The sequence below is a fragment of the Mercenaria mercenaria genome, chromosome 11 (genome assembly GCF_021730395.1).
Source record: "Mercenaria mercenaria strain notata chromosome 11, MADL_Memer_1, whole genome shotgun sequence".
Lineage (NCBI taxonomy): Eukaryota > Metazoa > Mollusca > Bivalvia > Venerida > Veneridae > Mercenaria > Mercenaria mercenaria.
The window spans coordinates 40,962,593-40,975,851 of record NC_069371.1 but is presented as its reverse complement, the minus strand read 5'-3'; the positions used below and the strand labels follow the sequence as shown (position 1 = coordinate 40,975,851).

At 35.5% G+C, this 13,259-nt stretch overlaps 2 protein-coding genes across 2 annotated transcripts; one reads left to right on the top strand and one right to left on the bottom strand.

Moving 5' to 3' along the window:
• Window positions 1–1,383: 1,383 nt before the first annotated feature.
• On the bottom strand, window positions 1,384–9,445 carry LOC128546758 (kielin/chordin-like protein). Its single transcript, XM_053518054.1, has 4 exons — window positions 9,412–9,445; window positions 4,966–5,124; window positions 2,408–2,563; window positions 1,384–1,641 (listed from the first exon to the last, which is right to left on the bottom strand). The coding sequence occupies exons 1-4, from the start codon at window positions 9,443–9,445 to the stop codon at window positions 1,445–1,447; spliced, it is 546 nt and encodes a 181-aa protein (XP_053374029.1). The 3' UTR covers window positions 1,384–1,444.
• A 458-nt stretch (window positions 9,446–9,903) lies between these two features.
• Window positions 9,904–10,981, top strand: LOC128546757 (collagen alpha-2(VIII) chain-like). The gene is made up of 2 exons (XM_053518053.1): window positions 9,904–10,081; window positions 10,554–10,981. Exons 1-2 carry the CDS (start codon window positions 9,904–9,906, stop codon window positions 10,979–10,981), a joined length of 606 nt encoding a protein of 201 aa, XP_053374028.1.
• Window positions 10,982–13,259: the final 2,278 nt, after the last annotated feature.

The window sequence follows — 13,259 nt, the reverse complement described above, 5'->3', positions numbered from 1 at the left end:
GAATGATAACCTTGATGAAATCTAGGCCAAGTTCGAAAATGGATTATCTGGGGTCAAAAACTAGGTAACAAAATCAAATTATAGAAAAATCCTGTGTATGCGATATAGACTGTATTTTTCAATTGATTTTCATGAATTTTGGTCAGAATGATTGCCTTGATAAAATCTAGGTCGAGTTTTAATGTGGGTTATCTGTCGTCAAAAAATAGGTCACCAGGTCAAATCAAAGAAAAAACCTTGTGTATGCGATAGAGGCTGTATTTCTCAATTGATCTTCATGAAATTTGATCAGAATGATTGCCTTGATGAAATCTAGGCCAAGTTCGAATATGGGTTATCTGGAGTCAAAAATTAGGTCACTAGGTCAAATCAAAGAAAAACCTTGTGCATGCGATAGAAGCTGTATTTTTCAATTGATCTTCATGAAATTTGGTCAGAACGATTGCCTTGATAAAATCTAGGTCACTTTTGAATATGGGCTATCTGGGATAAAAAAACTAGGTCACTAGGTCAAATCAAAGAAAAACATTGTGTATGCGATAGAGGCTGTATTTTTCAATTGATCTTCATAAAGTTATGTCTGAATGATTGCCTTGATAAAATCTAGGTCAAGTTTGAATATGGGTCATCTGACATCAAAAACTAGGTCAAATCAAAGAAAAACCTTGTGTATGCTGTATTTTTAGTTGGTCTTCATGGAATTTGATCAGAATGATTGCCTTGATGAAATCTAGGTCGAACTTGAATATGGGTCATCTGGGGTCAAAAGTAGGTCACTAGGTCAAATCAAAGAAAAACCTTGTGTACGCAATAGAGACTGTATTTTTCAATTGATCTTCATGAAATTTGGTCAGAATAATTGCCTTGATAAAATCTAGGTCAAGTTTGAATATGGGTCATCTTGGATCAAAACCTAGGTCACTGGGTCATATCTAATAAAGTACTTGTTTAAACAAAAGAGACACATTTTTGGTCCAATCTTTGAAAATTGGCCAGAATATTTGTTTCCATTAAAACACTAGGTCAAACATGTTTACACTGTTATGGTTTGTTTCTCAGGTGAGCGACCTAGGGCCACCTTGGCCCGCTTGTTCATAAAGCTTGCATCAATTACTTGCCTTATCAAGACGGCGCCCATAATACTGACCGAGGTCACAAAATTAAAAGTGGAGGTAATAGGTCAAATGTCTTAATAATTTTATTTCGTGTCGGCTCCATGTCCTTCTGAACTGGAGGAATGGCTTTCATTAGTAGTTTACCTCTGACATCAAGGTGAAATGCTGGGCGCACAACCTAGGTCACTAATTTAGATCTTAAGGTCACATTAGAAGGCCAAAGGTCAAGATCAAAATACTAGTTTTAAGGATATCATAAATAATCACATTCACTGATAGCTCGAGTTTATTTTGACTAACAAAAATTTACAAAAATGCAAAATTTTAATTCAGCCAGTAATTACAGGCGCGTTTACTGTACTGCACGAGCATTTGCTGGTCGTGCACACGTGACCTCCCCTGTAGTTTCCTATAGTTTGACAGAAGCACGTGTTACATCCGTCACGTGCTAACCATTGCGTGTGATGTCTATACCATCCACCATCATACTGGCATTCTCCATACAGCGGCTCTTTGCTTGGATTTTCTAAATATGGAACAAAATCTATTGAACAAAAGTTCCACGTGTAGGTCTCATTCATTTATGTACACGGAAGTGTCTGCGTATTTATAATGTTTAAAGACGTATTCGATTGAAATCCAAGTTCTAAATAGCAAGAAACAGGTCTGTGTTCTTTTTAATGACGAAAATGCCATTAAGGGAAAAGGGAAACATTGCTACTAACACGATATTTTTTTATGGTTCAGAAACATTTCCAAGAGAATTATTTAGTCACTAGTATGTTACCTAAGCAATGGTCCAGTACTGACCTATTCTCCTCTTCCAAATACGAATTAAAAGAAGCGTACACTTGAAGTACTTTAGACACATTCTCCTTCCCGGAACCATGCCGTACAAGCGCATCGCCGGGGAATCAAACTTTAAATTCTAATTCTAGACACCTACACAGTGAGTTGACCGGGCGATCTTCCAGTACAAGAAGGTGAAACTTCGCATTTTACAAAAGAACTTACTGATGTCAATAGAACAACATGGTTAGGTAATTTTGCTTCTAGAATTGATTCATTAATACTGTAACTGCAATCGGGAATTTTCGTGCAATTACGTATTCCTGTATGGCGTTTCGGCGTTCTTCGGGTGATAATGTAGCCCACACGGGCACCTGTTCCGTTTCCTACCCATAAAAGCCGAAATCACACATGGAGAGTACGTGATCGTACGGAAATTAACGATTGCCAGTCATGGAACAAAATTTTGTAATAAATATTTTGTTCTGTAAAACACAACTTACCAAACCCGGTAGAACTGCACGCCTTCATTGTGCACTGCATACCACGCTCTGTGCAGAGACATTTGTTACAGCCATCCAGAGCAGAATATACGTCACCAACCAAGTAGGGTTTCAGGCCGTACATACATACAGGCTCTCCTGCCTTAGCTACAGTGCCTGTAATGTAACATCAATTGCTAATTTATAGTCGCTTAACTACGTAATAGACTTGAGTTCTAACCTCCCATAATAATTATTTTTCCCCTGGTGTTATGAGGAATGCGTCAATTATGTGATCACACTGCGTAGTACCATCCCTTTTGTATAAAAAGTTACATGTACTTGCCCAAAAGAAACAGTGAATGGCGTATGCCTAACTGTATTTTTTTATGTAAAGTGAATTCAGTTAGTTTTGAGATGATATTGCAATTCGCTCAATCAACTTACATCTGCACTCTAACGTTGTGTGGTCTGAAGACAAATGTATGGTGGCATAAAACTGCCACCAATTAGCTATTAGTTTTCATGAAAACTTCCGCGAAAATGGAGGAAGTTTTCACGTTAATAATGGAGGATTTCATGAAAACAGAAACATATCATGAAGACTAGTTAAACATCTTAACATGAAATTATGCTAGTTAGTGCACTTAAAGAAAGGTTTCATGAAAATGTTCACGAAAATAGTAGTGGTTTTCATGAAACCAGAAAATTTTCATGAAAGCAAAATTATACTGAACTGACACCACTTAAAGAAACAAGAGGGTCATCGGGATCACCTTGCACACGTTATTGAACTAAAACAGATTTGACATTGACCTTTGAGTAGAAGGGGTCCTCTACAAGTCAAGACGTACCTCCCTATCAAGTGTCAAGGCAAAATAGTTCGCCAGTTACTTTAAATAATAGTGACATCATAATCAGTTTGGGACATCTATTGGTCAGGACAAACATCCGTAACTTTGACTGGTTCAAGGCTCAAGCGCTAACCCGTTATTTAACATAAAATGTTCGACCTTGACCTTTGACCATTTAATGACCTCTGCCAATAAAGGGTCATCTGCTACCAAATTCATAGAGATCACCTATTGTTAAAGGTCAAGCGGTCTATGAAAACAAATAATCTTAGTCCCAATGTTTTGGCAAACTAAACAATACCCGAACGAAATAAAGACATGTATTAAAGCTGTAAAATGGCCATAAAGGACCGGACTGTGTAAAAGACATGTGACTCAAAAACAGTCGCAGTTTTACAGCTATCAAATCAAAGAATACGTAGTTACCACCCCTATAAGAACAAGCGCTACGTTGGACATGGTCAATCTCCACGCCGAAGCAAAGTTTTCATCTGAAATGTTGTGAAATAAATTAAATTTTGGTACTGAAGTATACAGATATCAGTTAGAGGAGCTGGTTTATTCATGGTCATAAACTTAATGTCCTCTATCATTGTGTAAAGTGTTTAATTTAATAAAGGGAGATAATTGAAAAAATAGGCATGGTAGAGTTATGATTCTTGTACTCTGCACATTCCCTTATTTTCCTCTAGCTATGTATGCAACTGGAATGAATTCCCTCGAGTACTTTTAGTGTTAATCCCCGTACAAGTTAATTAAGTAACGGGAGATAATATTTATCTTGCATTCATGAAAAATTTGTCTGTTTCCACGATATTTTATTAGTTTTCATGAAAACCTTCTTTATTTTCGCTAAAGTTTTCATGAAAACTAATAGTTAAGTGGTGGCAGTTTTATGGCACCATACAAATGCTAAGATTAATCCCCAACTATTGTTAAAAGACATGTTGAACCAAATTTTTCACTGATCACATCTTTCATATGCCTGTGAAGAATACGGTCCCAATCTTCACACGTGTGAAGTCTAGGATGGAAGCTTTCACGCAGTCCGAACATATTCTTTATATTTTCTGTGAAAATTGTGATCAAACTCATTTTTCGGGGTGACGTAATGTCACACTTTTTACAAGAAATCCGACCACTTGTATTTCTTGTGTCACAATCATATTTGTTCATGTCACCAAGTCACGACTTTTTTCGAGACACTGAGAAAAGAGTGGCTGTTTCTGTATATAGAAATATATTTATACTGTTATAATTATGTGTAATTATTTTTAAAAATCATTTTGTCTAGATATGATTAAGCTAGAACGAAACAACAATAGTGTATTTACAAAATTGAGCCGCACCATGAGAAAACCAACATAGTGCAATAGCGACCAGCATGGATTCAGACCAGCCTGCGCATCCGCGCAGTCTGGTCAGGATCTATGCTGTTCGCTTTCAAAGCCTATTGCAATTAGAAAAACCGTTAGCGAACAGCATGGATCCTGACCAGACTGCGCGGATTCACAGGCTGGTCTGGGTCCATGCTGGTCGCAAATGCATTATGTTGGTTTTCCCATGGTGCGGCTCAAATGCAATCATTTACGATTTGATATCAAAACATTCGAAATCTACAAGAATCTCTCTAAAAAGACATGCACAATTCTTGTTTACTCGGCCTACTTGCGCTTAATTTTCGACATGGAATAATAGCAGTATTTTTGTCACAGGGATGCTCACTGTTTAATTTGCAATACCCTTCAAGCTTCGCGTAGCACTGTGACCCGTACTCGTTACATACACAAACTCCACACACGTGATCGTCTACCCAAGCATCACCTTGGCTATACACCCTGCCATTATAAGTACACGTTAGCGTATCTGATGATGCTGAAATACCTGAAAAAAATATAAGCATATTTGCACATGTATACTTTAACAACCACTGAGCAAAAAATATTGTAATACAAGTTAAAGCATAGCAAAAGTTCCTTCTAGGGCACAGCATGGATCCTGACCAGACTTCTTGTAAAATTTTGGTTGCAATGTCTGTTTTATACTGCTAAAAAATGTCAAGTAGGTATTTACGCTAGTTATTATTTAACATAAATTGTTAAATCCAACAACAAATTAAATCTGTTACCACTTTCAGTTGAGTAAATACGGCAATAAGACATTGACCCGGTCAATCCGTTATGATTCGATGCATGAATTTGTTGCACATAATTAGAGGGTCGCAATGGGGTTTGTTTTCACATATTAACCATGCATTTGAAGATAACGATACTATTTAGTTGTTTACATGTAAATTTGCTGATATATCTGTTTGTACATATGTTATGTTCTTCAAGAATGGAAGAAATAAAAGAATCAATCAACCATCCTCGGGTTTAGTAATATGTAATCGATGGACGCGTTCAGTCAGAGAGTCGCCTCAATTAGGAAACAATAGTTTTAACGTCAGAGGTTATTTCTAAGGTCACGGAGTTTGACTGGCCAGCTTGTAATGACAACACCTTTCGAAATCAGTAGCTTAGTAGTGGACTTACCAAACTATAATATTCCTTCTCAAGAGAAGGAATAATTAAACCATATTACTAATAGAGAAATAATAAACTTACTGAATATTTTTTTGTTGAAATTTTAATATGTTATTAACAAAATATTTATCTAAATGTGTGAAAAATTTCAAAAATATACCTTTGGTAATATGAAAGATACTGTCAAAGATTAATGTTTTGTTAGGCAGTGCATTTTTTTAAAATGGTGATTCAAACTGTCCTCTAATAGCTCTCGAAATAACACTTATACGAATATTTCTCATATTTACTGAGACATAGAACGGACATGCCTTGCTGAAATCTAAAAAATAGAAACTTACTCGGCGTGGTCAAGAGGAAAAGCAAAAGAAACAAAAACAATTACAAAAATAAATCATATAAAAAAGAAAAACCTTTTTGATATCTCATGGCCGAGAGATTAGTTTTGCTGATCTCTCTTCCCCCCACCTCTCTCTCTCTCTCTCTCTCTCTTCAAGTCTGTGTCTCTCTCAAAACCATCTGCACGGGCCTCCTCTTTGCTTCCGTACACACTACATTACAGGCATTGTTTTTCCCTCTCTTATCTTTGGCAACTGTTAAATTTTATAAACATCTAGGTTCCGGTATCCTTCCTGAATTAGGTATGACACTGGAATGTTAATTTATATAAAAGATTTCTGGAAGCACATCTTCCATCTGGAAACAGCTGGATATACACTATCTGTAGTTGTTTCTTTCCAACACAAAAACTGCTATAAAATATAAAGAAGTTTGACTGAGTAGTTTTATTAGCAGTTTTCTGATCAGCCCAATTATATATAGTTTATGCATTCTTCAGTCTTGAAAGCTAACTTTAAAAATAGGAAAAATCCTAACCTGTTGCGATTGTTACAAGATTAAATATAAAAGTCCACATATAAGTCCATTTTGAAAACATTTTTATTTTGATAACGTTATCTGTCCGCAAGTGAAAAAGTTGAGGATATATATAGTATAGAACAAGACAATTGAGATAAATAGTACCGCAGACCGGCGAAGAGCCGATTACTATCAAAGTTTACCGAGTAAGAAGTTGTTGAGATGAGAATGTACGAGCAATGCATGGCAGAATTATTGACTATTTTTCTAATTTGTGTAACTTTTGAAAAATATTAATAATATGAAAATAACAAAATCTAAAACAAAACTTGTGTACTAGTAAGTGAGTTCATGACTTGACTATTCAACAACCAAGTTATACACATCAGCTGAGAGGTAATTAAATGGGTTCTGGCACAAAATAAAAGACCCTGTACTATGGCACAAGGCAGTTCGATATCGTAATCTACAGGGGGAAGGGTCGAAACAACGGTGGCCTAACGGAACACCCGTATAATACCGAAAAGCTACACCAACAACGGAAATGATAGTCTTATACAAGTAAAACCTAAAAAAATAAATATTTAAGATCTATATTGTCTAGAAAAATAAAACAAACATATCATGATTACGTCCTCAAGTCGCTCACTTGGCCTTGATCTTTCGACCGTCATTTGATGAAGATGCATAGAACTAGCTTTTAATGGGAAGTTACTTGATGACGACAGATGATGGACGACGAGCGAACGAACACCCACCATATACATATAGCTCATCGCAGTGAACTAATTAATTAAAGCCTAATTTGTAATCGGAAATATTATCATCGCAGTAATCAATTTAAAAATGTCTTGTCGGTAAGTCCGGAGCTAACATTTAAACAGTCAAATATAATGATGATGATGATGATGATGATGGAATGTCGATGATGACGATTATGACCAATGGCGGTTCCATGATTTAGGTTTGAATCGAACGGAATATACAAGGAGGGGGCGGGAGAGGGGGTGGTATAGGGCCCGGGGACATGCAAAGCATTTTGGCAAGTACACTTCCAATTATGCAATCTGACGTATATTTGTGAGCATAAACATTTGACACAATGTCGTTTATTTTAATTTATAATTTTTTTTTTCAAAACAAAAAAATTACGCAATTGATAGTTATTAATTTTGACCCTTTGCTTCTGCATGAATGGTTATAAATATTTCTGAAAATCTGACGAATCATGGATTTGCAAGAAAGGCTAATGTGGTTTATACCCCTCTAAACGGACAAAAAGTAACATTTAATGATAAAGTTATTGTTATTCCTTACGTAGAAAGTGTGAAGAAACAAAGCGATGTTTCTTGCAAGTGTTTGATATAGAGGTGCTCATCTTGAGACATGCCCCTTTAATCATCGAGTTTTATTTAGTCATCACTTTGAATCCTAATGAAAAACATTTGCTGACTTGGTAAAGTAAATAAAACTTTTAAACTAATGGTTTCCGGACAGCATAATTTCGGAGCTTTTTAAACATTCACGTAACAACGTAGGGAATTGTTTTAAATTTTGTGAGCTCTGGTTCCAATTAAAACACGCTTTTCTTGATAATTTTTATAGCACAACAATTAGTTTGTAAATTAAACTGACATTTTATATGAAAATTTTACATGCCAACCGATTCTTATGTCGGTAATAAAACTTGGCATCGAACCCTTTCCTAAAAGTAATTAACCAAACAGCAACTGATGAGACCATCCAGGTAACTTCAAAATAGCATGTAAATGTTTGAACAGGGCTGGTCAAATAATACCGGTGGTACCTTGCTAGTTAAGTTATACTGCAAAAAAGAAATAAACATGTTAGCTTAAGCTTACACTATCCTGCTTCTACCCAGGATCTTCATATTTTCATAACGAATAACGACGGATTGAGGAAACTGTTCATTAGTGTATGAATATGCTGCTTCTTTTCTGTTCCTGTCCGTCTTTGCGGGTCGGTATTACGATAGGATTTTTCTTTAAAATCAACGAAAAAGACAAAAGCTTTCGAATCCCATGGATACTGTTTTAACCTTCGTTTCTGTGAGAGCACTTGCAACTGCATTGGCAAGCTGAGAGTCAGCTGTTGCTTTTATAAACCCAAAGAGGCTCTTTCTTAATGGAAATCGTTTCCTTTTTTGTGTAACTGGTCAATGGTATACCATTTTACATCGGGGACGCCGTGGCCGAGTGGTTAAGGTCGCTGACTTTGAATCACTTGCCCCTCACCGATGTGGGTTCGAGCCTCACTCGGGGCGTTGAATTCTTCATGTGAGGAAGCCATCCAGCTGGCTTACGGAAGGTCGGTGGTTCTACCCAGGTGCCCGTTCGTGATAAAATAATGCACGGAGGGGCACCTGGGGTCTTCCTCCACCATCAAAGCTGAAAAGTCGCCATATGACCTAAATTGTGTCGGTGCTACGTTAAACCCAACAAAACAAACAAAAATCCAGTTTATCAGCTCTGCTGAACATTATTATAATAAACGGCCCACTAACTAGCATTACCCAAAGCTTACATTGTCTTTATTAAAAGGAGTGAAGGTCCGTCTTGAAACTCAGCCTTTGATTGGCTGTTTGCTTCTCAGCTCAACTTTGAAATTAGCCAGTGACAACACTACAATTAAAACGGTTTAAGGACGTATAATATATGTCGTGTTAAAGCAAATATATACAAATGAGGAAGTTCCGCACGATCAAGAGGCTTCAAATTTGATTTTCCAACAGGAGAAAATGTTTGAAAAAAAATTGGGCAAGAAGTACTAGTACCATATTTCTGTGCTCCTTCAGTTTCCATTATTTGTCAGTTAAAAGTACTTGCGGAGTGCTATCAAGAGATAAAACAAACACGTACGCACACGCGCACGCACGGAGTAAACGCGGGAATAAGCCTGAAATATTCTTTTACGAATACAGACATTATTTTTTCCTGATAATGTGGCGATCTTGTATCAAAATGTATTTATGTGTCAAAAAGACACGTTAGAACTATTCTTGAAGAATCATTTGCGGTAAACGTTTGAATACACTTGTGAAACATCGAACGAAGATGATTTAGATATTTTAAACACCCCTCATTTACTTCTAGTTGCCCTATATATTGTAACTATAACTGAATAGATACATTCAAATTGTGAAGGTAACGGTACAAAGATGTTGGTGAAAATTGTTCTGTCGGTGGCTTTGTGTGTTTTTGTGAGCGCGAGGGAACCGGAATGTTCAAGATTTCACTATGAAGAGAAGACGCTTGAAAAAATGATTAAAACTGAAATATATGTGGACAAAATAAAATCGGAGACTGAAATCATGCAGCAAAGGATGTCCGAGAAACTTGACGGAATTCAAGAAGACTGGGGGAAAACGAAGAATGAACTAAACGATGCGAAAGCAGACAATAGGAAAGTTGTGGAAGAAATTAAAGACAAAGTTGAAAGTATGTATATATCATAATGTTTTAAAACACAGAAATAACGTCATTTGCCTGCATGTCAACTTAAAAAAAAATGAAATGATAGTTTTTCATGGCTTTAAGATGAAAACTAGATCTATTTCTGTTCATTTATCTGGCGAATTTTTAATACTATCTTTTCTTCAAGAATTTTTGAAGTATTTTTTTCACATTTGATTTGACATGTTTTTAAAGGCATATAATGACATAATGTCGCACAAATGTGTTAAAAACAATACAAAACAGTGTCTATGTAATCATGTAGATATTGAAAGCTACAGTGTCGCTCAAACCCGTCTTAATAAAGGAAGGTAGAAATTGAATGAGGTAATTTGTCTCCTTTGCAAACAAATTCATCACAATTTTAAATCAAATCATGTTGATATTTTGAAATTAAATTTATCAATTTAAAAAGACATGATGCATGACACTGGCTTAAGGTATATATTTCCTTCAGGTATTTCAACAGTGCAAGCAGTAGCTTTTCTGGCACACAATATAAAGAACACTGCCCCAAGCAATGGTGAGACACTTGTATTTAGCATGACACACTTCGATGTCGGTTCCGGTTACAACAACGAAACTGGAATCTACACAACACCTGTCGCCGGAATCTACTTGTTTACCTTGCAGCTGTGTATTTCATCAAGCAGATACGTTGCCTTTGAAATTGACACAACAAATGGTCCTATTCTAAAAGGCTGCTTCAATGACGAAGGAGGTAGCTACAACGGTTGCAAAACAGCCACAGCAGTTACAGAACTGGGTATAAAGGAACATGTGTGGATAAAGAATGAACAGTCCACTAGTGGAACTGATTTTTGGAAGGGCTCATATACATGGAATAGCTTTTCTGGTGTTCTGATTAGCGCTGTCAGAAAATAGACAAAATATTCAGTTGTTGTTTTTTAGAACATTCATACACTGCTGTAATTTCTCATAATTATCCAGCAGTCAAATCTTTTGTGGCTGTTCTTAGAAAAACAGAATATTATCTCAACACAGAAAGCATGCATTGTTTAATTAAGTCAACATGTAAAAATGAAAGAGATTTGTTAGTTACATTTGTGCTTATATAATGCTGACATCATTTTGCATTCATATTAACATGTAAGGCCTGAAATCCCTATAACATTAAGTGGGATATTGTATGTTTTATTAAGTACCACCATTTTTTCAATTTTACAAAATTTCAGACATGCTTAAACAGTGTGTGAAGAAAATGCCCTATAAAATTAAAACGAGTTCGGTGACCTGTGTTTTTTCTTCTCTTGTTTGTCTTGAATACGAATGTTCACAAAGTATTAAAAAAATCTTAACGTTGGAAAAAAATCGTTCCTACGTCCTTAAAGATATGGAAAAATATTTGCATTTTGGTAAGAGATATCCAGTATTCTTTTCTGAAATATCTCTAAATCATTTTATGATATCTTCCTAAAGATATCACAAAGTACGTCTAGTGATAGCTTCAATTATGATTAGTGATAAGATTAAATACACTATCTTTTGAGACATCACAAAATCGTCTGCATGTTATTGGTCGTTTGAAACCATGAACCCGATTATCGGTATTTTTTATAAAGGAATTCCGCTTAAGCCGGTGTTAGGAGTGGTGTGAGTCTACAATTGTTTGCTTGGTGGCGTCCTGTGCTTCCGAAAAATTTTCACATAGATTTTTAGAACATATAAATCTTTAGCCATGCAGTTAATTCTTTTTCTTCCACTTACTTTTTGGGGGAAATCAAAACTTGTTCTTTCTTTGGTTTTGACAGAGCAACCACCAGTGAAATTTGGAAGTTTGGATGTTTCAAATTTTACATTATATTTTGGTTGATAGCGGTATACACAAATACTGTGTGAAAGAATTTCAAACGAAACACATAAAATTATTATGGAAAGTCCTAGTTTGAAATCTTGCTGATCAGGGTTCTTTCAGTCACCATTTACCTTATTTATGTGTGACACAAACTAACTTAAAGACACTGATTCTGGTATGCAAGGTATGTGGCCTATGGTCCGCGTATTGGCAGTAAGAGCCAATATACAAGACTGGACGATTGATAGACTTGCTTCTGTTTATCATATTAAGCTACTGTATAGCTACTGTGCAGTACATAGATTGCAGGTGATATTTTTCACCTTTATAGCAAACCAGTTCTCACTTTTATAACGAGTTTAGAAAGCCTTATTAAAAGTGATAAAATATAACAACATATTTATTTTTCAATTAATCAAGCTTTATAAACAATTATATCTCATTATTGCTTGATTTTTATAAAAAGAATAAATAAATAAAGAAAATGCATTCAGGCACCTTCTTAAAATAATGAATAATTCATGTATAAACAAATCATGTGTATTTGAACAATCATATCTGTTTATTGCTGGATTTTATCATGAAGGTTCATATTTTTTTTTATCTATTGAAAATGCAACCCAGCGCTTCTTTTATTTCTAATAAAATCCAGCAATATTCATTTTTTCTGTATTTATTTTGTTACTTAGATAAAAAGATCATAATTAATTAATAATTGAAAAGAATGAGCAATTACAATTAGTATATTGTCAATTAAAATAATTTTGTGCATAATCTGTAAAAAAGCTGCATTTCAATCAGTGAAATGTATAGCACTAGAAATAACCAATTTACATATCAATAAAATTTATGATCCTCTGACATGGACTACATGTCAAGTCTGGACCCTTATCAGACTGGACCAGACAGGATCCTGTTTATTGGGGATTAAAGTGTCTGGCTTTTAGGAGGGATCACTTATATAGGAGATTTTCTTTGCCCTCTTCCTGCCGAATAATCAGATCCCTTTCTTCCAATCGGCAAAGCTCAGAGAAATTCAATGTCAATTGAAGCTGTTAGATTAAAATTTCCAATTCTTCGCATTGCGCAGTCTAAGCCGGTGCTAGGGGGTGTGAGAGGTGTCGCACATTTCATTACCTTTCATGAACAGGCTCAATTAAACCGAGTCTGCTATTGTTGTTCTCGGTTGCATTCTATGCTTCCAAATGATGTTTTTACAGATGTTATTCTATACATATATTATACATTTGTATTGACGGATTTTACGTTTTTACGTCAGAAAACAAGCGATTTTATAGACGAGTTGTTTTGTTCATTCACATTTACACACTAATTTTCGTTCCGGTC